This window comes from Sinohyriopsis cumingii, chromosome 2 (assembly GCF_028554795.1).
Source record: "Sinohyriopsis cumingii isolate HCF-2022 chromosome 2, ASM2855479v2, whole genome shotgun sequence".
Lineage (NCBI taxonomy): Eukaryota > Metazoa > Mollusca > Bivalvia > Unionida > Unionidae > Sinohyriopsis > Sinohyriopsis cumingii.
Window position 1 is genome coordinate 21752918 of NC_142962.1, and position 25066 is coordinate 21777983.

The following is a 25066-nucleotide window of genomic DNA, read 5'->3' on the forward strand; positions in this document are numbered from 1 at the left end:
ACCTAGACCAAACTTTGTGGATGGCTTACACATGAAGTAAGGAACGAGCCTATTGATTCTGGGTTGAGAAACATCAGAGGTCTAGATCCTCATAACCTGAAGATGACAATGGTTTCTGTGCACGAATTTCAATTGTCTATTTGGAGAGATGTATACTGTGCCAATTTAGTACTTTTTTTAACCATTCAGGATAGAGGAGTCAAGCATGACAGGTTACTTTTGTGCAGAATGTTGGTTTGCAAGAAGGTATTAAAATTTCTTTTTGACCCCAAGGAATTCTTGGGGGACCCATGACAGGGTTAAAGGTTAAACATACATAGATTGCTTTTTATTTTTCATTATTCTGCTTTACATTTTCATTCTGGTAGTTAATAAATTGATCAGGGTATACCATGTATGTGCTACTGTGTTGTTCGTAGTGTTCCCTATTGTCCCTGTGGCAAGAATAGAGCCGGGTCAGAAAGGTCAGAGGAATCAAAACTTTGACATCACATATTATCACTGGTGTTATATTAAAGGTCCTTGAGAGTATTTATACATGGTATGAATTTTAACCCCTCACTGACCCATTGGGTGCAAGCACAGAGGTAAATATATTGAAAAATAGCATGTCATCAAATCATGTTGTCGTTGGCATTAATCTAATGGTTTTTTCATCTTATCATATGGCTTTTAAACTACCAAAGGGCTGTAAGCTTTCCAAATATATTGGCAATCCCAGTGCCCCAGTAGTGTGTATCTCCCATCTCCTTGGAGCCTCTAAGCAGGGTTATAAGGTCCATATAATTATCTGTTCTGATTACAACATTTTTTCCCCTTTGGTATAGATCTTTAGTATAGATTTTAAATAACACAAGACATGTCATGTGATGTTATGACACATTTTTGGCCCCCAGAGGCCCAGTGGTAATGGGTCAAAGAGGTTTACTGCCTATTTCCCCCAGATGTGTATCTGAAGCCATCAGGGTCTTCAGACACTGTAAGCATTTTCAGTATGGAGAATCTGTCTGGAGCAGTAGTCTAAAACAGATTTCCTGTTTCTCCCACAGTCATGGTTAACAAGTTAACATAAGTTTCAATGAGGCCAAAAGGTGACCAGAAACTATATTGTGTAGTCTGCCACCTCCAAAGTGGTGCATCCTTGCTTGTTGCAAGTTAATTATTATTTTGTTACAAACAGTGGAGTGGCTTAAAATACTTCATTGGGTAAAATTCTATAGTTACAGTTTTCCAAAGAAAAAAATTGGTGAGGCATGGAAAAATTTAATGATAGTTTTGCATAGCAGTTTCACATTGTTTAGAACTAATCAAGCTCTTTGGTGGAGAGAAAAATGTACAAAAATCTCCAAAAGCATAACTAAGCCATACCAAAATGAGGTTTCTATGCTTCAGTGACTTTCCTAAAAATAGAAAATCCTTTAAACGACTTCTCAGGAACCACAGATTCTGACCGAAGATCTTGCAGATTTGTACAGATGATGCCAATTTGTCATCAAATACAATTTTACTATACTTAACAAAAAACATCCTTGCATGAAGTCTCCAAAACCAAAACCACTGATAAGATTGTGATCAAAATTTGCAAAATTGTATACTGGATTCAAGATTTTTAAAATTTTTACAAAACAATAACAGTCTGCCATCAGATATGGCTACCAGTACTAAAAGAAAATAAAACATTCAATGACTTCTCCCTAAAAACCACTGTCCAAATTGACAGAAAGCATCCTGGAATAAAGACCTTTCAGATTTATACAAATTATGCCAATCCACACAAAAATATGGTCACCATTACAAAAAAAAACAGAAGAGCATCTTAATGAATTCCTCTTGGAACCACTGAAATTATGCGATCAAATTTAACAGCATACAGGCATGAAGACCTTTTATATTTGTACCAAAGATGCTGATCTACCATCTAATAGCATTTGACGAAACCAGCTTGACAGAAAGTATCCCTGCATGGAGACCATTGAAGTTTGTACCAATGACTCTCATCCAAGATCAAATATGGCCACTCTTACAAACAATATATAAACTTTGAAGTGACCACTTCTGCAAAAAAAACTGAATAGAATTTGATCAAGCTTGATGTCTGTCAACATTTGGTATTTTCAGCTTTTCCCCAAAACCACCTGACCAGCTTCAGCCAAACTTGGCACAGAGCATCCTGGGGAAAAAAGCCTTTAAATTTATACAAATTATGCCAATCTGCCACCAAAAAAGGACTCTTTTAATGAAAAAAAAGAAATCTAACTTCTTTAAAGGCACTGAACAAATATATGCTGATCAGTCATCAAATATGGCAAGTTGTTCAGCAACACGTTTAAACACTTTCTCCATAAACACTGAATAGAAAGAACTGGACCAAACTTAAAAGAAACCATGCTGGCATGAAGACCTTTCAAGTTTATATAAATGATGCCACTCTTCCATCAAATACAGGCACTGTTACTGAAAATAGAAAACCTTTAATAACTTTTTTGAAATAATCAGTTAATAGAATTTGACCAGATGTGACAGAAAGAGACATACCTTGAACACTTTTCAAATTTATACTAAAGATTCCTTTTCTTATTCAAATATGGCATCCATTACCAACAGTTGAAAATATAAATTAAATTAGTTCTTCTTCTACAAATCCTATTATGAGCATTTATTCCAAGCTATTTGGTGGCCAAAATATTGTAATTTAAAAAAGCCCAGCCCCAACCACCTTTCATTAAATGGCTAGTCCGTATCTTAATGCAGGGTTTGGTACTCATAGTAATTCATTGTTTTGTTTGAAGGTGTTGCAGGTGTGATTAGTGTTCATGTTTGCACTCATTAAAGACTGGATGGTCCTATTGTTCCAATGTTGGTTGGTGTTACTATTTGGATGACTATCATACTCTCCAGAAAGACTAATGCTAATGTTATGTATATTTGATTTAATTATATCTAATTTAATATATATTTATTTCAATTTAATTGTTTGTCAGTTTAAAAAAATTATTTTTCATTACATGATATTGAATGTAAATTTATTCACTAGAAATGATACTTTTTTTCACAAAATAGTTTGACATTGACTGTTAGCTTATAAACACCAGGTGTTGATCTAAATACTGACCTTGTTTCAAAATTTGTAGCAATCATCGTAAATAAGTTCTATTTTATTTTAAAATGATTGGTTGTTTTCTAGGTTATGATGGAACTTTGTCTTTAAGATGTAAATAATTTTTGTTATTTTTTATTTCTTAGAGTAAAATGATTGGTTTTCACCAGGGTCACACTGGGTAAACGTGATCTGTAACAATTACTTGCTTCTATAACCTTCCAGAAGATGATCACATGACCCCATATTTATGTTTTAGAAAGACCATATAACCCATGTTTTGGAGAATTAATCTCAGTAGAAGCTGGGCTGTTAAACTGTTAGTTGTATGTTGTGCTGTTTGTAGTTATTTCAAATTACTTGGTTTGGAGTTATTTCAGATTACTTGGATTAAAAAGGATTAACTGTGTTATTTTTCTGGAAAATATGTGTTCTCATGTAATATTGTGGAACAAGAACAGTTTTTTATAAAAATTTATTCAGCTATCAGAAAGCGGCATGGTAATTCTTTTTTCTACAAGGAACTGTAGACTTCAACACTAGAGATTGCAGCATACATCATCGTCTTCCATCTTGGATTCTTTGTTGGGATTCAAACGTGAAATTGGTAGAACATTTTGTTATTAGGACTACTAAAATTTTATTCTTGGATTATTCTTATTTTTGGATTTGATTCTATAAAACCGTAAGTTCATATTTTTTCATTTTTACAGAATTTTTCCAGGGAAATAAATTGTATTTTTTCAAAGCTTGTTGTTTTCACTCTTTCCTGTGTTACTGTTTATTAAAGCCTAAACATGCAACACTAAATTGGTGTTTGCAGTATGTGTCAAGAATAAAATACACCTCCCTTATGCTTTACAAAGTTAATCACAGTCAACCAGCATTTATGTTCTGCTTTACACATGTGCCATCTATCCTTGAACTGCATCTGTGTTTTGTTATTTTTCCTTCAAAAAAATCTCACTTCCATACTGCTACAACTACCAAAATAATCATGTTTTGTATTTTATATATTGAGTACAATCTGTCTTCAAAGAAAGTTGCCACTGATCATGAAGTAGCTAATATTTTTTAATAAAGATGACTAATACATTTATAATCAAAGCATTCAAGTGTAATAATTTGTTTGTTCAATATGCATCTCTTTAATTTATCTAACTTAAAATGAATGGGGTTGTTCCATTTTTAGTGCACTTACATAAAATTAGCCTTTTTAGGTTGTCCTACAGCAGTTCTCAAAGGACTCTTCAACACTAAATTATCCTAGCTGTTTGCAAGTTTCTTAGGTAGGCTGTGCAGTGATGGTTGTTTACCTCTAATCACCTTTACTTTTTAATCTTTTGTGTGAAAATCAGTTGTAACTGCCTGTGGTGATAGTTTTCCTTGAATGTTAAGCAACTGTCCTGGATGTATAGATTACAGGTTTGGGGTAAATATAAAGTTGTTAAGAAAGATCTTTTGCATTCTCCTCTTTTCATACATGTTTTGAAACACAGCCATGTGAAAGGGAGAAAAAAATGTGTTTCTCATGTGATATGTTATGCTGTGGCAGGTATTCAGATGTGGATGAAGATACAAAATGTAGAGAAACCTTGAAATGTGTTTTCATAACACATGGAATCAATAGCACTGAAGCATTCTGCTGACCCCGATTTCTAACCAGCAGCACTTGCATTTGGCTGTTGGACAAATGCTAGGTGAGCAATCTCAGTCCCACTTGGACTACTTGTTTTTAAATTTTATTTACATGTCATAACTTGTGCAGGTTGGATATTCCATATGCACTCACTTACTGACAGATCTAGTTATAAATTTGGTGCACTGTCCTTGTATAAAATATAGATAATAAAACAATTTGACTAGTAATTTATTACTGTTTTTTTTTTTCAATAGAGCTGGTAATCTCCCGCCTGGACTCCATGCGATCAGCAGACCAACTGGTGGTAAAGTGTGCCTCGGTTCTTGGAATGTCTGTACCGCTAGACATCCTCGAGACTCTAATACCAAAGGCACTCAAACATAAAGTCCAGATGATCACCAAGAGACTCCTGGAAAATAACATTTTTTTGTGTGGAACCCCACGGGACACTACACGTTATATAAGCTCAGCCCAAAAGGCCAAGGAAAAGCAAAACATGAAATATGAATGCCATTGCATCACAGACAAGCCAGTGTGTCAGATGCCTTGCTTTGTGAACAGGCTTCTTCAGCAGGCTGCATACGAGATCATGCTGGATAACCAAAGAGTTGAGCTTCATGCTAAGGCAGCCGCATATTATGAACTAATGGCTGATAAATTGAGGAACAACATACCATACTACCTCCTGGCCCGCTCACCTCCATACTACCTCCAGGAGGCTGTTGACAAACATCAAGGTAACTTAGCTCTGCTTGTCTTCTTGTCACACAGGACTTTTGTTGAGGTATTTGGTACAAGATTTCTTTCTTGTGTGGAAAACTGTTAGGCACATTATTTGATACACAGGTCAAACTAGTAGTGAACCTGTTTTATGCAACTTTTATTATGCTCAACCCAAAAATGGCTTTCTGTACAACTAAACAAGAAATTTCAGAATGTTTGAGGTTCAAAATAACCAGGTGGTTGCATGTTGACTAAAGAAAAATAGTTTTCACATAATAATTTTAGTTCTAGATCATGTACCTTAACAATTCACTTGTGGAGGGTTTGCACTGTAAGGTAAAAAAAAAAGAGGCTTATTGATTTGAGGGTTAAAAGGTCAAGGTCATCATAACTCAAAGAAAATGGATTTGTATACAAGAACATTTGTTGCTTGCATATATAGTAATAAAGAAACCAATACATGTATGGGGTCCTGGTCAAGGTCATGGTGAGTCTGACAAGAAAGTAACAGTTTCAACACAGTAAGTCTGGTTTAAAACTGCATACCTTGACCAAAGGTCAGTTTTAGTCAGTAGTCAGCAAAGTCAATTACATAACTATTGTTTGCTGAGATGACTATTAAACATGTGGATGGTATATAATGTGCCTTTCATGGTACTGACTTTAAAAAATTTTATATAATCTTTTTCCTTGTCAAACATATAATACTTTACTCAAAATATTCATTTCTAGATCATAGAACATTTAGTTACGTTGATGAGGGTTTTGTAACTGGAATAAAAATACAAAAATAATATCATTAAATATCAGTGATATCTATTTTTATACCCCCAACTCCATAAATGTTGATGATTTTCGCTTTTTATACTGATGTGTCTGTTTTGTGTCATCTTCACCATCCATACATCCTTTCATCCATTTCGGTCTCATTAGCGTAGCTGCCTCTACAGTTTTTCATGGATTATCATGAAACTCTGAAAATATTATCATCATATAGACAAACCACTTTGGCTATGCATTTATTCTTAGAGTTATTGCCCTTTCTGTTTTGTAATATGTATTATGTATATTTAATTTATATTATGTACTTAACCTTTGTCCATGATTGAGAGTGGAGTTTTGGCCTACCTGACTGTTGTCATGTTTTGCTTTCCTGATTTTTTTGGTCGTGATTACAGTGTTAAAATTTAATTTAAGACCTAAATTTGTTTATGAATTTGATGGAATTTTAATTTGAAATGACCCACATCATGGGTATTCTATTGTGTCTTAGGTCATGTGAAACTGGATATGCAGGTTTTGTAAACAAAGTCTTTATTCTTATTTCATATAAGACTTTGGCAATCTTTGATCAGAGTTTTTAGTTGGGTTTAGATGTAATTTGAGAGGAATAATTTTTTAAAATTATTCATTAGAATTATGAAGTGCTCTTTGACCTTTTGGAATGAAATACTACTATGGGATCATTGTGAATTCTTTCAAAGACACTCTGTATTGTATTATTTTGATACATCAGGACTGTTGGTACAGCATCATATTCAAGACTAGTGGTACATCAGCACATTCAAGACCATTGGTACAGTAACACATATAAGACTTATGGTAGATCAGAACAGTCAAAATTATTGGAATTCATTCAGAACATTCTGTACTTTTGGACTTGTGATAGAACATTTAGGATTCTTTGGAATTAAATTTGCAATACTATAAGTCTCATTTGAATTTTCATTTTTGTATTATAGGGTAATACAATATTTGTTGAATTTTACTAAACTTGATGGTTTCACTTCTTTCTGTTACATAGCTTAAGACCATAAAATCGTAATGCATAACACTTATCTTGTTAGTCCTGCAGTTTGTGAAAAATATTATAGTCATCGTCTGAAGATGTGCATATTGACAAATAACTTTGGCTGCAGTTTTTTTCTTAATGTTATTGTCCTTGTTTGCAGAGTAACACAGTCTCGTTAACTTGGTACATACTATGTTCACTGCCAGAAGATGCGCAGATCAGCAAATCATTTTGCTCCACAATTATTGGTAGAGTTATTTGAGTTATTGCTGTTGTCGTTTGGCTTAATGCAATGTATGCCACAACCTTGTTGGCACAATTAGTGTGATAGGTTTCAATGAAATGCCATGAATGTTGGTAAATTACGGTTATCACCTGAAGACATGTATATCAACAAATCACTTGCACATGCAGTTTTTATGTACCTATCATAAAGTGGAGTGTATTATTTTGTTCATGGGTCCATCCATCCATCTGCATCATTTGTATGTTCATCTGTCTTTTACTAATTTCTTTCCTGCACAATAACTCAAGTTTTCCACAAACTACAGGTACAAAACTTTTGTATGGTTTGCACTTGGAATAAGGATGAATTGTCTCTCTCACTGAAAGAAGAAAAATGGTGTCTTGAGTTCTTAACCTTCAACAGTTGCCAAACTGTATAGATAGCTTGTACTTAGGGTAAGGAAGAACTCTGTAATTTTCAGGGTCAGAATTTTAAAGGTCAAAGTCACTTACTGAAAGAAGAATATTTTTTGTGCAATAACTTAAGTTCTTCATCACCTACAGTTGCCAAACTTTGTGGATGGCTTGCACTTGTAATAATGAAGAGTTCTGTTGATTTTAGGGTCAAAACGGCCATGGTCCAGAATTAGACCAAACTTTCTGGATGGAAGAAACCTGTTGATTTTGAGTTGTAAAGGTCAGAGGATAAAGTCACTGTAATTCAATGAACAAGATATGATTCAGAACAATAATATCAGTTATCTATGTAGGGTACTGTCGAACATGAGGCATGTTTATAACGTGCTGTTCTTGGTACTCATGTTTGAATTACTGCCATATTGCAATTTTTGTCTTGTAGCTTAATGCATTGTAGCACATGTTAATCTTGTTAGCACATGTTGTCACACACTTAATGAGGGATTGCCATGAAACTAAAATATTATGGTCGTCACCTCAAGATGCCCATATTGAGAATCCTCTTGCTCCCACAATTTGTTTAGAGTTACTACCATTTTTGTCTTTAAGCTTAATGTTGTGAATAACACAATCTCAGTAGCATTTACAACTAGCCAGAGTCTTTGTTGGATTACCGTGAAGCTGCGTAAATAATATGGTCATCACCTGAAGATGCACATATTGACAAATCACTTTGTCATGTGCAATTTCAGAGTTAGTGCCCTTTTTGTCTTGTATTGTGACACAATATTGTTGATGCAACTTTTCCAGCAGGTTTTGATGGATTGCCATGAAAGATGGTAAATATTATGATCATCTCCAGAAAATTCGCAGATTCACAAATCACTTTGCTTCTGCAATTTTCTTGGAGTTCTGATGTGTTACTTGCAATGCATGACACAGTCTTGTTGGCACAATAAGTCTTGCAGTTTTTAATGGACTGCCATGAATCTTAATAAATATTATGTTTTTGCAGTGTACAATAGTAACTAGTGAACCCAACTTGTCTTGAATTGTTTGACAGATTGCTGTGAAACTTGGTACATTTATGGTCATTATTTAAAGATGCACGTTTTGACAGATCTTTGTGCTCTCTTCATTGTCATTATATGCAGTATGTGAAAAAAATTTATGAGTACAACTACTGGTATTCTGTCAGTTTTAAGTGGCTTGCTATGAAAATTAGAATTTTAAATATATGCTGTCCAATTTACTCTGTTAATGCACATTTTATACACTTTGTACTTTTGTTTTAATGTATCCTGAGGGCCTCAAGGGTGATTTATATATTAGTCTGAGATGCTTTCATAAAATAAGATGTCTATTATTATTATTATTATTATTAGTGTTATTATATACTGAATGCTGTTAAGACATGGGATAGATTTCATAAATTAAAAGATACTGACAGTTACAGATTATGGAGGAATAGAGTCAAGTCAATGATTCAGAAGGCAAGGAAAACATATTATTCCACTGAAATATCAAGTAGTATTACACAAAAGAATCCTAGAATCCTAGAAAACTCTGGAAAACCTTCAATGACTTGAGAGGCAAATTTGTCAATAACCTTTCATTTACATGTATTAGTGATGCAGATGGTGGTATTAAGCAAGAACCTCTTAAAATTGCAAATGCACTCAATGATTACTTTGTGAATATAAATGAAAAACTTGTGGATTTCATAACTCCTAAAAGATTCTTCAGCGATGAATTAAATGAATATATTTCTTCAAAATTTAGCAAAGACAGAATCCCTAAAACAAACCTTGAATTCATTTAAAATGAACTAGACCAGTTTGTTGTCAGAACGTCAACAGGTCTACATAATATAAGTGCTAAATTCCTAAAACTCTCATTTCAGTTAGCTGCACATTCACTTATGTACATCTTCAATCTAAGTATTTCCACAGGTATTTTTCCAAACAGGCTAAAACTGGAAAAAGTTACTCCATTATATAAGAAGGGAGATCTGAATAACTATAGACCTATAGTAATTTTATCATCACTTTCAAAGACACATAGAAAGACATGTTTGTAATGAATTTAGAAATTACCTGGAATCATTTAATTTGCTACATTCACAACAATCAGACTTCCAATGAAGGACATTCATGGCAGACTTTACTAACTGGAATGATGGATGATTAGGTTGACAGCAATAGATCAAGGCAACCTTGTAGGTACAGTGTTTCTTGATCTTTCAAAGGCTTTTGACCTTGTAAATCACAAAATCCTGCTGGAAGAGCTCAGCATATATCAAGTTAACCATGAAAGCTTAACTTGGTTTCGTTCCTATCATGAAGGCAGACAATAAGAAGTTTCTATTTTAAATAAACTTTCAGATAAGAAACTGATGAAGTCAGGTGTTCCACAAGGATCAGTTCTTGGACCATTACTCTTTCTGCTGTACTGCAATGATTTACCATATCACATTGAGCTATCCACCACCAATGTTTTTGCAGATGATATGACATTATTTTAACATTGGATCAACAGGCCATGGGTTTAGCCCTGTATTAAATAAAGATCTGGTAAAAAAATAAATAACTGGTGTGAACACAATGGTATGAAGATAAATGCAGCCAAATCAAAAGCCATGCTCATAGGTAGTTGTTGTTGTGGGGTTTAACGCCATTTTTCAATTCACGATAGGCTATGTATGGCAGCCAGTATTAATGGTGGAGGAAGAAGCCGGGAAAACCCCAGGAAGAACCACCGACCCACGAGAAGCTGCTGGCAAGCTTTCTCACATACCCACATTGGATGAATCCTAGATTTGAACCCACGAAGACAGAGGTGAGATGGCAGTGATCCGTAACGGAGAGCGCTTTAGACCACTTGGCCACTCAGGGCCCCCTCACAGGTAGTCGAGCAAGAGTAAAAGTTGAGAAAAATTGTTTCAAAGTAATGATAAAAGGAATGGATATACAACAGTCTGAAAATGAAAAACTGTTTGGCATCATGAAAGACAATATCTTATGCTTGAAAATAAAAATTGATAAGGTCATTAAAAAGCTAACTATCTGCTTTATCTCTTGAACAGAATAAAATATTATCTCCCTTTGGAACAGAAAAGATATGCTACAATGCATATATAATGCCACATCTAGAATATTGTTGTTCTATCTGGAGAAATAGTGGTATAGAAAATCAGAAACAATTACTGAAATTTAAAAATAGACCAGCTAGAGTTATTTTTGATGCTGATTTAGATACACCATCAAAAATCTTTTTAAAACCAGAAAGTGGCTTCCATTTCAGCAGAAAACTCAATTTCAGAAGGATTTACTAGTCTATAAATCCTTACATGGTTTGGCTCCTGATTATCTTAAATGTAATTTTAAATTTGTTAAAAATGTACATATGTATGAACTAAGTTCCATTTCAAACAACAAGTTATATTTACCTAAACCAAATTCAGAGTTTTATAAGAAGAGTTTTGCTTTTTCTGGAGCCAAATGATGGATTTCCATAGCACCTTACAGAAAGTCAGCTGACACATGCCAAGCTTTTTGTATCATTTTGTTTCATTCAGTACTACTACATTTTTCAACATTGTTATCATTTACTCACCTATAATGTTTTGCACATGTTCACAACTATTAATTGTATGACTCCTCTATCTAATCATCCTTGAAGCCTTGTACATATTTTATTGTAGCAGTAGATCAGTTGTCAAGTTTTTAACAGCATTTGTTGTCTAAAGACACCTCATCTTGTAAAAGTGTGTAATATATATATATATATATATATATATATATATATATATATATATATATATATATATGGACATACACACAAATGTCATTGTAGAAGTCCTCATGGAAGATATGTCTGTTGATGAAATGAGCTTCTTCTGTAAATAAAGTCATTATTATTATTATTATAGGGTATATCGTTGGATGGGTCACAGACAGAGAGGGTATATCATGGCAATGGTCATAGAGAGAGATAGTGTTTCATGGCATGGGTCACATACTGAGAGGTTATATTATGGAAATGGTCATAGAAAGAGATGGTGTTGCATGGCATGGGTCACATACAGAGAGCATATATCATGGCATGGGTCACGTACAGAGAGTGTATATCATGGCATTGGTGAGAGAGAGAGAAAAATTCATTGTAATATCTATCACTAGTGAAACAATTATTCTACACAACTTATTGTTTTGGGGATATGTGCAGTTTCTACTCTTAATGGGCTAAACTAATCTTTGACATAAAACTTACAATTTTTTTTTATTTTTATAGAGTTGATGTCTTTTGGGCGCAGATGTCAGAAAAGAAAGAGGAATAGCACAGAAAACATTCCTGCAGATGACAACTATGATGCTGCTGCAATTGAACAACGAAATAGGAGGGGTCGACGTGATGCCTTAACCATTTACATGGAGTAGGTCCCACATAATTTATTTTCCTGTGGATTACATTTCACGACATTTCTTTTTAGGCATTCTGTCATGAAAGGTTGTTTGAGGGAAAGAGAGATGCAATAGAAGTTAAATTTTAGCAAATGAGCTTGATGTGACAGTCTTAAAAATATATGGATGCACATTAGGGCCATATACTTGTTTTCTCTTCATTTGATTACTGAAAATTCAATTTTAGTGATTATCAAGTTTTAAGTCTCTGCCATATCTATGAAGGGAGCATATAGAATTACCTATGTCAGTCCATCACATTCCCTCATGTCCTGGTTTATCCTCTCTGTCCATCCCACCGTGTCCTGGCCCATGCTGTCCTCTCCCATCATATCCACTGATGTCTAGGCCCATATTGTACGTCCATCTCAGCCCATCATGTTGATCCAATTCCAACATCACTGCTGCTTGAGTGCTTAGATCCAGTATTGCATTCACTAACTGATGTTATCAATACCTCTCTCATCTGGGGAATTCCCATCATTTTTCAAAACTGCCATTGTAAAGCCTCTGCTGAAGAAAACAACACTAGACCATAATGATTTAAAGAACTACCGCCCAGTTTCTGATCTCCCATTCATATAAAAAATCTTAGAAAAGATTGTTCTATCCCAGCTTGTATCTCATCTGAATTCAAACAGTCTTTTTAGCAATGTACAATCGGAACATCGCCCTTGCCACAGTACTGAAACTACTCTTCTAAAAGTAGTTAATGACTTTTCTCTCTCCTTTGAATAGCAGAAAGATTACAGTCCTCACCCTTAATGATTTGTTTGCATCATTTGACACAATAGACCATGATATATTACTTCACCATCTCCAGCATGTATTTGGCATTCATGATACAGCCTTACTGTGGTTCAAGTCCTACTTGGTCAACAGGACACAAATTGTATCTGCAAATGGAATACACTCCAGCCCAGTTAATCAATGTTGTGGTGTTCCACAAGGGTCTGTTCTTGGATGTGTTCTATTCATTCTATACACTCAGCCGCTCTCAGGTGTCATAGATCATCATCCAGTGTCTCACTAATTGTACGCTGATGACACCCAAATATACAAATCTAGCCACCCAACTGAAGTTCATGCTACCATCCAAGCGCATTTCTGATGTGAAATCATGGATGACATGTCACAAGCTGCAGATGAATGATGACAAAACTGAGGCCATTCTGATCACAACACAAAGACTTTCTCATTCACATCCTTTACCTCAAACAATAAATATCAGCAACACCAACATTAAATTCACACAATCAGTACGAAACCTAGGTGTTACTTTGGACAGTACTCTCACACTGCACCAACATGCCATGAACATATGCAAGGCTGCATATCTTGAGCTGAGACGCATCAGCTCAATTTGCAAATATCTTTCAGTTGATGCCACTAAAACACTTATGTGTTCGTTAGTAATTTCAAGACTGAACTATTGTAACTCAATTCTGTCTGGTTCATCTCAATATCTACTCCAGAAACTTCAAAAAGTTCAAACAGCTGCTCGGATCATACTTAGAGTACCACAATCAGAGCACACCTCCCCGCTGCTCTGTACCCTACACTTGCTATCCATTCGATCCAGAATCAAACACAAAATTTGTTCTCTGTGCTACATTTCATTGATGGACTCCAGTCCAACATACGTTTCCAACCTCACCCATATGTATACACCAGCAAGATATTTACATTTCTCTTCTGACAATCGTATACTCATTATTCCGACTATGAAAACAAAGTCATATGGACAGCATTCTTTTGCATACCAGGGCCCAGCAACATGGAATGAATTGCCCACTGAACTTAGACACAAAGACACAGTAATCCCGTTCAAGAGTGCTCTTAAAACTCACTTATTTTGACTGCAAGAACAAACATAAAGACCTAATAATGTTTCCTACCTTAAATATTTTCAGCTTGTTTTTTATGTTTTCTAATTTCATGGTGTTATTTTTTTGTAATCATATCATTATGTATGTTTTTTATGTTATAGGTGTTGTCTAATGTTGTAAAGTACTTAGAGCTTCTAATGATTAGGCGCTATACAAAGTCCTCATTATTATTATTATTACATGTCCAATCTGTCCTGTTCCTTCCTGTCCCTCTATGACCTGACCCATCTTTGTCTGTCCATCCCATCCCTTCTTGTCCCAGCGCATCCTGTACTCTTCCGTCATACTGATTACAAATTTCATTTCTGCTCATTAACTTTCAGTGGATCAAAGTGAAATGTGGTATGAGCTTTTACAATAAGAAAACCAAGGACCAAAATGAATTTTCACATTCATCCAATTTAATGTAGTTATGACCCCTGTTTGACTTATAATTTTTCATTTCTGCTCAAAAACATTTCAAAAAGTGATGAATTGAAATAAATGGAGAGTGTTCTTTAGTAGTGCTAGCAGAGAAATACATCTTATTTCAAATTCTTGTTACCACAGATTGATAACTTGCTCATTGGACATTTTCATAAGTTAACCCCAGTGATTGTCATGGGCTCCTGTTACATTTTTTTTTTTCCATTATGGAACAGTTGAAAAAAATTTCACATCAAATTTTTGGTATGTCATGAATACATAATCATTTTCTTTTTTTTTAATTATTCAGTTCATATAATTCTACATTCACCAGTAAAATTTTAGAGCCTTTACCACATTAACCCCTAGCGACGACTTTACAGGGCAGGAGGTAGTAGCCTACTGCCGAGCTCTGTAGCGTCATGGTCATGCATGATACACTAAAGTGGATGGTATTATAGAAAGGTAGACAGATGTAGCTCTACAATGATACCAAATAATCTGGAATATCTAGTTGCACTACAAAATACAGATAGAAAAACCTCATTTTTTGGACCTGACTTTTTTTTACACAAAATTCGCCCGTAGTCGGATTCACATTTTGTGTCCAGATTTGAGACTTTTTGGTCTCAGATATAAGGTGAACTGGTATAAACTGCAAACAGACAGATGAGCCTTTGCAAAAAGTAGGATAAGATGTTCATTTGGAATAAAGAGTGCTCTCCATACAAAAATAATGGCTCCATTTAGCAAAAAAAACAACAAAAAAACAAGTCCAACTTTTACCCTTCTGCTCATGCGCGAGTCAAATAGCCAATGAAAAATGATGTTTCTAACACATCTAGACAGTATATTATTGAAAGATGACCGGAGATTTGGTGTTTCCGAGTCTGTTCAGAAATAGCTTTCAAAATGTGTTTCCTACTCGATTTTCAGGCAAAAATGGCAAAAAACTCCAGGGGTTAATGTGTTAAAGGTGGCTCTCTGCAGTTTTATATTTTGCATAGGGTTAGATTTTTAAAGAAAAAGAGTTTCCCTATTTAAAAAAAGACCTGTATATCTCAGCTGTTGTTGAAAGAACTTTTAATTCCCTTTATTTTGGTGTATGATTGATGTGTGTAATATGGGTTATAGGGTATACAGCTTGGTCTTAATTCAGATGTGCACCTTTCAAAACTGTTAGCTCTGCTGGGTCATTTTCACCTCCTGGAATTCATAGGTAAATTGTTAAAAGAAAAGAGCCAATAACTTTTTCTTATGTTTTACATATTTGGTAGTTCATTCATTGCACTTTCAGAAGCTGGTATTGTCTAGTCTGGCAAAAAGCATTTTCCCTATTTTAATAATTGCTAAAGATAGTGTACTTTAGACTAATTTAGGCTGATATTTGAGCATTAAGGGAACAGTCATTTTAGTCAGCTGTGTGCTTAGAACATGTGCAATTTCTACAAGTACAATATCCAAGAAATTTCAGCCACAGTCCATGAAAGTAACATAGAGGTATACCAACATTCTCTCCACTGTGCATGCTGCAAATATAAACAACTTGACCTTAGACCTGCCACTCTCTCAGAAGCTCATAATATCTGTAGAGCACCCCAATAATAAGTTTTCCTATTTTAGTCCAGTAACAAGTCTAAGATCAAAATGAGACTTTTAACTATTTATATCAAACACGGTATATGCAGCTGCTTATGACTAATAAATTAAATGAAAGTTATATGTTAGCTTGGAGTCTTGACCTTCTTTTGAAATTGTATATGGTCAAATATTTTTAATGTAACCCACTCTGCAGATGAATGTACCTTCATAAAATAAAGGAAACTGTGTGAGGGAGGTTTGCATGGATGGGCTTTAGATCGTAAAGGTAAGTAATAGCTTTCGAGATTGCATTTAGACTTAAAATATGTTTATTAATAAGATACTGGTTCTCTGCATGCATTGTTTGGCAAGAGTGTTATGAAAATGCATAATTTTAGAGGATCAAAAATGTGATTTTTTTTAAAAACGTGGGAATTTTCATTTTTATGTTTATATATCTTTAAACGATCACCCTGGTGGCCTAATGTTTAGGGCATATTCCTCAGATGCGAAAGGTCATGGTTTTGAACCTCAGCTGAGTCATGCCAATGACTTTTAGAAATTGTTAAAGCTATGTTTTAAATCCAAATCACACAACACACATCTTTAAACTGTAAAAATTCTCTCACTTTCACATTTAATACTCACAATCAGAACTTATCTTTTTATTAATTTCATGTTACTTTTATTATTCATGCATTTCCTGTTGTTTTACTTCCAATCTCTATACCTTCTTTTCTCTGTCTTATTCTCTCTTTTGCTATTTCCACCACAAAAGGGATGCCTTTCCTATGGTTCGTTCCATACTATTGGGTGCCAAGCCCATGCAGAGTGTAGGACACTACATACAACAGTTACTGCCCCTGTATGACAAGATGGTGTACCACTGGGAGATGGCCAAGAAACCATGGATGGTCATTGATACTCGACTAGAGGCCTCAGCTGCTTCTATTGCCACCAGGCATTACAGACAGGTTAGTATGCTGTGTAGAAGATTGAGGAATAAATTGAATACAGAAATGGTAAGTTGCACATGTATTTTAGTATGTTGGGTAGAAGATAATGGTATACATTGAATATAGAAACTCTGTAAGTTGTACATGGCATTTTGTTCCAGTACAGTCTGTGCTAGTCATTGTGGTCAGTCTGACATGGTTCCATTGCCCAAAAAGATTTTGAGGACTTATTTTTCAACTGAGATAAGAAAATACAGTCTCAGTTTTAAGAAGTCAAATTTCTGCAAAGAGTATTGTTGCCACAGGGCCAACGGCTCTTTATTAGACAGCTGAAGCATTAAAGGCCCATTTTTGGACCAGGTACTTTGTGATTTATTTCAAGATCATTTCATTCAAATAAGTTTACTTCATTTTTTGGAAGAGAGTTTGAACTGGTACTAAAATCATTTAGGATGAATGTTTCTTTTTACTAGACTAAAAGTAGCCTTTAATGTTAGTCATGGTCAGTGAAAATATGTCCTTCTTGGTCAGATTCAGCTTTAGTGTTAGTCATGGTTAGTGAAAATATGTCCTTCTTGGTCAGTTTCAGCTTTAATGTTAGTCATGGTCAGTGAAAATATGTCCTTGGTCAGATTCAGCTTTAATGTTAGTCATGGTCAGTGAAAATATGTCCTTCTTGGTCAGATTCAGCTTTAATGTTAGTCATGGTCAGTGAAAATATGTCCTTCTTGGTCAGATTCAGCTTTAATGTTAGTCATGGTCAGTGAAAATATGTCCTTCTTGGTCAGATTCAGCTTTAGTGTTAGTCATGGTCAGTGAAAATATGTCCTTCTTGGTCAGATTCAGCTTTAATGTTAGTCATGGTCAGTGAAAATATGTCCTTCTTGGTCAGATTCAGCCTTAATGTTAGTCATGGTCAGTGAAAATATGTCCTTTTTGGTCAGATTCAGAGCTTGCGGTTTCCCATCAGAGAACAAAACTGCATTTTTTTAAAATGATGCATAGAATGTCTTAATCTCCAACTCCTTCACAGTGGTTCTCAATTGAAGCATTGACCAAATATATTGTTAGAAATGGCATTTCGCATTTAGAAAGAGTTAATTTTTAGGTTGTAAAAATACCAATTTTTAACATTTTGGTCAATATTTTGAAGATGGTAGTATTTAAATAGACATTATACTTCTGTAATAATACCTATTTCCTACCATTTAAAAAAACAAGAACATAGTATTCACATTTTCATCCTTCCATTCATCCATTATACTTTCTTGTCCACTCAGAAAGTTGAAAGCAATTTGTGATTTAGTTAAAACTTTATATACTCAAACATCACCATTAAAAGGTGTGTTGCATACCTTGTTGGGTGTTTTTAGCACCCCATCTTCAAGGTTCCTGGTTTTCATCACACTCTCTTTACCCTTTAGTAACTTTGAAGCAATTTAAGATTAAGGGATAAAACTTCAAGATTTAAGTTTTCCGTTACACTTTCTTTACTCTTTATTAACTTTGATGCCTGTTGAGATTTAGTAATAAAATCTTAGTATACATCAGCAGATGAAGGCATTCCACATACCTTGTTTGGGTTTGTGTGAGGATGTCCTATCTTCAGAGTCAAGATCATAGCATAATATCTTAAATTTTCATCATATCAACATTTGTAGTCAATAACTTTCAGTCCATTTGAGATTAAGGAATAAAACTTAGTATATTCAAAATCATCATTAAAATGTGTACCATCAACTGCATTTTTTGAGTGTCCTATAATCAAGGTAATTGTTCAATATTTTAATAGCAGCAGTTACTTATCCTGTCGCTATTACTTAGCTAATCTATTTTCATGCCGAAAAAAAACGGTTTGTTTGATGTGAATACATCCTCCCACAGAGTGGAGAAAAGTCAGTATGACCTTTTGACTTTTTGCACATCACTCTGTTGCATGGTTATGTGCAGAAGGTTTTCATGGATGCCATACTGTGCAAACATTTGCCGAGTTGCCAGAGAAATTATGCCTGTCAACAACTAAGATATTTGCAGATTAGCAGTCTCATTCTATGGTGTTAATATTCTCAGTATTTAAACTGTCCATTTGTTCATAAAGAACTGTACTGTAGCCTTTTCCTTTTCCCTTACAACTTCAATCTTTGCGGGAACTCTGAGGCTACCTCATGTTCACACACTCTTACGTAAACATACACTGTGGTATGGGTAAGCGTCTATGTTCTAGGACAATAAGAGGCTCTGCTCAAATGTTGAGGACAATGTTTTTTAAATTTTAATCTCAAACTCTATTATTTATTACTCATGTTGACATTTGTTCATGTATTTTGCATGTTGCCACAATAAACAAAAACATGTGTAGGATGATATCTTATTTCTTTCTATAGAAAATACTGCAGATAATTTCCATTCATTGTTTATTCATGCAATGGCTGTGTTCTTAGTGCATACACAGGGATGTACGTGGGATGACACTGCTACTACAAACTTGGTGTCTCATTGTGACATCCATTGTATATTGTGCTTCTGGCAACATGTTGCCCCCATCAGTAAGGGAGGCAAAACATCACATCCATGATGCACAGAGTGATAATTCGTTTGAAGATGAGGTCTTCTGCATCTGTCACTCATTGGTCTCATGATAAGAGGACAGAGCCAGCACTGAGCTTCAACTTTCCCCTGTCCACCATCCCACGGTGCAAGATTTGCAATCCATGCACAGGACTTGGACTTCAGTGTCCCCCTCCTTCCCAGTTATACACAAGAACCATTATGGGTTGTGGGGCCTTCCACTAAAGGGCCTTTGGTCCATTATGCCCCTCTTGGCTACTGGACCTTGCCCTCACAGTCAGTGTGATGCTGTGTGTTCCAACATCACCTTCTCACCAGGTGGCTTCCTCTCAGAAGGCTAAAGGTGTTACATCAGCTAGAACAGACTGATGTCTCCCTCTGCATCTCCTGATGAACCAGGTACCATGGCACAGAGTGCTGCTATACCCTTTTATCAAATGACATAGTGATGCCCAGCCACTCTCCAGCTAAGAGTGTCCTTGACTATGATGATGATGATGTACGCACCATCCTCATTGACTCTAATGAGTTTGATACAGAAGCTGTGGCATTGACACCTTTTCAAGGAATCCATCCATTCATCTCAGATGAATGAGGATGAAGAGGTGTGGCTCTTTGATAAGGTGGTAAACAAGGTTTGCCCTTTGTTTCCTCCAGACTTGAGCCCCAAACCATCAGGCACACAGTCCATAAAGATCCTTTCCAGTTTGGAAAAGATCTTTGGGGTATGAACTCAATCAGACCTCTTACTTCTCCTACATTCATCCATGATTGAGGAAATATACCCAGACTTTTTTACAAGGCCAAAATATAACGACAATATAGAGGGTGGCCTGTTCCTCCCTCATCGTTAAGACCCCTCATCTCTTCTTCCTGCTAACTGGTACATTCCTTGAAGTGGCTGATCAATCCTCCTTTGGATACCGATGCGGCCAAAGTGGGTATTTCTTTGGGAACCTGGGCATGCCTTCCCATCAAAACAATTGATGCCATGGAGCAGAAAACCAAGTTACTTGTAACCATAGTGTCACATGCCAACCTATTCTCCACTACTTCCTTTAGTATACTGAGAGAGGCTTCCTTGAGACATCCCAGCGTGCACTATCTGTTGCCATGGTATTATCTGCAGAATTTCTGGACATCTGCCATGATGCTGCCTTGGACTCATTCCTACCATGGCTTCTCAAGACTTGTGAATCACTAACATTGATCTTTCACCTCCACACCTAGTCCATTGCAATCAACCAGGAAACAAGGTCAGGCAGATCACCCTCAGGAGCCATCTACCAAATTTTTCACTCTTTTATTTCAAATGCCCATCTTATCCTACTTTTTGCAAAGGTTCATCTGGCGTTTGTCCTTCTTACCGGTTTGCATTAGATCTGAGACCAAAAAGTCTAAAATCCAGACAAAATTGGATTGCGACCACGGGCGAATTAAGGGTAGAAAAAAAATCGGGTCCAAAAAATGAGGCTTTTCCCGCTGTATTTTGTAGTGCAACTAGAAATTCCAGATTATTTGGTATCATTGTAGAGCTGCATCTGTCTACCTTTCTATAATACCACCCACTTTACCATGATGCTATAGAGCTCGGCAGTAGGCTAATACCTCCTGCCACTTAAACTCATCACCAGGGGTTAATGTGTTAAATGATCAATCTCCTGCTTTGTATTTTCCTGGTCACCAAAAAAAGCAGGAAAATTTGAATCATTATGGCTCTGTCCCTGCTAAACCAGTTTCTGTCAAAGGAAACCTTCAAGATGGAGACAACCTTCTCAATTCGGAACACACTTTGATTGGGCCATCTCCATCGACCTTCAGGATAACTATTTACACATCCTCATATTTCCTCCACACTGCAGATACCTTTGTTTTTTGCCTAGACCAGGAAGTTTTTCAGTTCTGGGTTTTGCTGTTTGGAATCTCTACATGGGAGTGGCAGCGGCTTACCTCCAAATACAGGGAACATTGATTCTCCAGTATTTGGATGACTGGCTGATTCACTATCTCCATGTTCAGTCGCTTCATCAGGATCTGTTCCACTCTTGGTCCACCATAACTCAGTTGGGTCACCTACCTGACCTCAAGAAGCCAGAACTTGTTCCATCACAGGACTTTCATTTCATGGGGATGAATTTCCTCACAAACCAAACCCCTGGTTTATGTAGATAAAATCCTTGATTTCCTAGAGACTCAACGAATGAAAACTGTGTTATCCGCTCGCCTTTATCTTTCCCCACTTAGAACCTTGAACACCACTACCAATTTAGTTCATTTATGATGTCTCCATATGTGTCCACTTCAGTTCTTCCTTCTCACAAGGTGAAATCCTCACTAAGATTCTCTAAACAACAACCCAGACATTATCCACCTTCATGCCTAGCTCATTTCAACAATCTCTCGTCCAGAACAGATTTTCTGGCCAAGTTGCCAGTTGCATCATTCAAGCCTGGAGAGCTTCTACATTCTTAAGTCTATGATGCCAGGTGGAGAATCTTCTGTGATTGGTGCAGTAGGAAACATGTTGATCCTATCTGTCCCTTCGTAACTTCTGTTGCTGATTTCCTTTTCTCCCTTGTTTGAGACCAAAAATGTTCAGTACCCACTATCAAAGGCTATCAAGCTGCCATCTCCAACACACATAAATTCTCTCAGGGTTAAGATATTAGTTCAGATTTGCATCCTGGCAATCTTGTAAAGTATTTTTTGCTTCAGAGACCTGACTCCCACTTTCTAGTATGCCCAGATGGAATCTTGTTTTTTATGGTCATTAAGTAATGTCTCTTAAAAGCCACTGAGGGAAGCTTCCTTTTTGGATCTCACACTCAAAATGGTGTTCCTTCTGACTCTTGCCTTAGCAAGTTTAATGAGAATTAGGACTCTGTTTCCATTCTCTGCCAAGCGGGTATTCTTGAAAAAAAAAAGTTACCTTCAATAGCTGCCTTGCTCTTAGAGATTCCCAGTCTCTGTAAAATCTGCATAGGGGAAGATCAAGATAGATTCTTGTGCCTTGTGCATGCTCTCCACTTCTATCTTAATGCCTCCGAACCAAAAAGAAAGGGTAAGAAACGTCTCTTTCTTCCTCTTAAGGAGTCTGTAGACATTTTGGCTGCCACTATCTACCACTAGATTGTCATGACATTCAAAAGAGCCTATGAGTCCCTCACCAATTGAGACCTCTCCTTTAAGAAACTTAAAGCCCATGAGGTTCAAGCCATTTCTACCTCATGGGCCTTCTTTAATCCTGGGGTTTATCATGAAGGCAGCCTTTTGGCACTCCAGTACTTCCTTTTCCTCCTTCTACATCCCCACATTAGCACAACAGAGTGCATGTATTTTTTTCTCTGCATCCCATTGTTATGGCACAGTTTGTTACTCAGAGAGACATGTACCTTCGATAAATGAACCTCTCCCTCTATGGTAAGTACATTTAATTTCTGTTTTTGATCAGTTTGACATTGGCCTACCCATCATACTGACTAAGAAATGGTGACAGGATAAGTAATTGCTGCTATTATAATGTAGTTTTGTGGAGAGTAAAACTAATTTTAATTATGCAGTACTATGACAACTGAGTATATCTACCTTCTGCACATGACCATGCATTAGAGTAGTTTGCAAAAGTCAAAAGGTCATACTGACTTTTCTCTACTCTTTGGGAGGATGTAATCACATCAAATGGACAGTGTATTTTCAGAATGAAAATAGATTAGCTAAGCAATAGTGACAGGTAAGTATTGCATAATTAAAATTAGTTTTGCCCCTGGAAGACTACATTTTAAACTTTGCCTCTCATTTTCCATTCCACTCTATGACCTTGGGGCTGTTTGACATTAAGGTATGAAATTTGGTATAAATTGGTATGCATGTCATCATCAGATGGTGTGTCATGTGCCTTATTAGGGGTTTTAATTTCAAACTCAAGGTCATGGATCATTACTTTGGTCTCATGATAAGAGGACAGAGCCAGGACTGAGCTTCCCCTTTCCCCTGTCCACCATCCCACGGTGCAGGATTTGCAATCCATGCACAGGACATGGACTTCAGTGCCCCCCCCCCCCCATCCCAATTATATGCAAGAACCCTTATGGGTTGTGGGGCCTTCCACCTTCCAGTTTATGCGTGTTCATTATCAGATGTGTTGAAAATCATATTGTGGGTCCTATCTGCAAGGGATCAAGGTCATGGGATAGTGTATTAATTTTCCCTTCATTCTTTTCCTTTCCATTCTGTAACATAAAGTCCATTTGAGTTTAATTGATGAACTCATTGGAAATCCTATCTCATTGGTTAAGGTCGCTGGCTGATACTTTTGCTCTAAGTAGTATTTTTCTATTGCCTCTATAACTTATGAGTTGTTCAAGATAAATTATTGAAATTTTGAATCCCTTTATATTGTCACTTGAAGGTATGTTGCTTTCCACATTTACAGCCAGTCCTCAAGGTCAAGATCACTGGTGTATATTTTATGGTGGCATTTAGATTAAGAGTTGTTTCAGGTTCAGGAATGAACCATGGTGCATATATAATTCTCTTTTTGATGGCATATTGTATGTCACAAAGTTTTATCTTCAAGGTCAGGACTACTCATGAAACTTCACTTTTTCCATTTTTTTTTTTTTTTACTCTAATCCTATTTGAGATAGATGAAACTCGGTTACTCTCCATATTTGCCTGGTAAATTTACATTTATGTCAGAATGTTCACTGTCAGATTTCAAAAGCCCTTACCTTTACCAGTCACTGCCATATCAGCTCTGTCTGTATGAGTTCAGGTCTCGGGCTCAGCCGATGGGGGTATGTGAAAAAGCTGCCAGTAGTTTACAGTGTGTAGGTGGTTCTTATCAGGGTTTTCCCAGGTTCTTCCTCCACCATTTATACTGGCCACTGTATATAGTCAATCTTGTGCTGAAAAATGGCATTAATATGAAAGCAACATCATAGTTGTAAGGAAACAAAATTTCAAATAATTTACTTGGTAAAATATAATTTTCGTTTTTGATTGAATGATACCTAATAAAAGCAAAGAATATTATGAGTGATGAAAACAAGCAACTTTTACTGACCATAACTTTCTGAAAGGCTATTCTTAACACAGTATATAAAAATGTCTGTTCCTCAAAAATATTTTGGGGATAATAGTCCAAACTTTCTTCTATTGAAGGAAGTTAAACTTATTCATTTGCATGCATTTTTTTAAATGGTCCTTGTACCAGGTTCATTTAGCAAACTACATAATTCTTGCTCCTATATGACCATTTACCAATTAATAAAATATTGTTGAATTACCCACTAATATGATGTTTGAA

General features: G+C 35.9%; 1 protein-coding gene across 2 annotated transcripts in view; it reads left to right on the plus strand.

Annotated features, from left to right (window-relative positions):
* Positions 1-25066, plus strand: part of LOC149804449 (adenylate cyclase type 10-like) — a 175717-nt gene that overhangs the window by 96987 nt on the left and 53664 nt on the right. For both annotated transcript variants that reach the window (XM_089940570.1, XM_089940579.1), the window contains exons 20-22: positions 4994-5476; positions 12190-12331; positions 17013-17208. In XM_089940570.1, coding sequence (XP_089796696.1) covers positions 4994-5476; positions 12190-12331; positions 17013-17208 — 821 coding nt within the window. The remainder of the gene's footprint in view (positions 1-4993; positions 5477-12189; positions 12332-17012; positions 17209-25066) is intronic.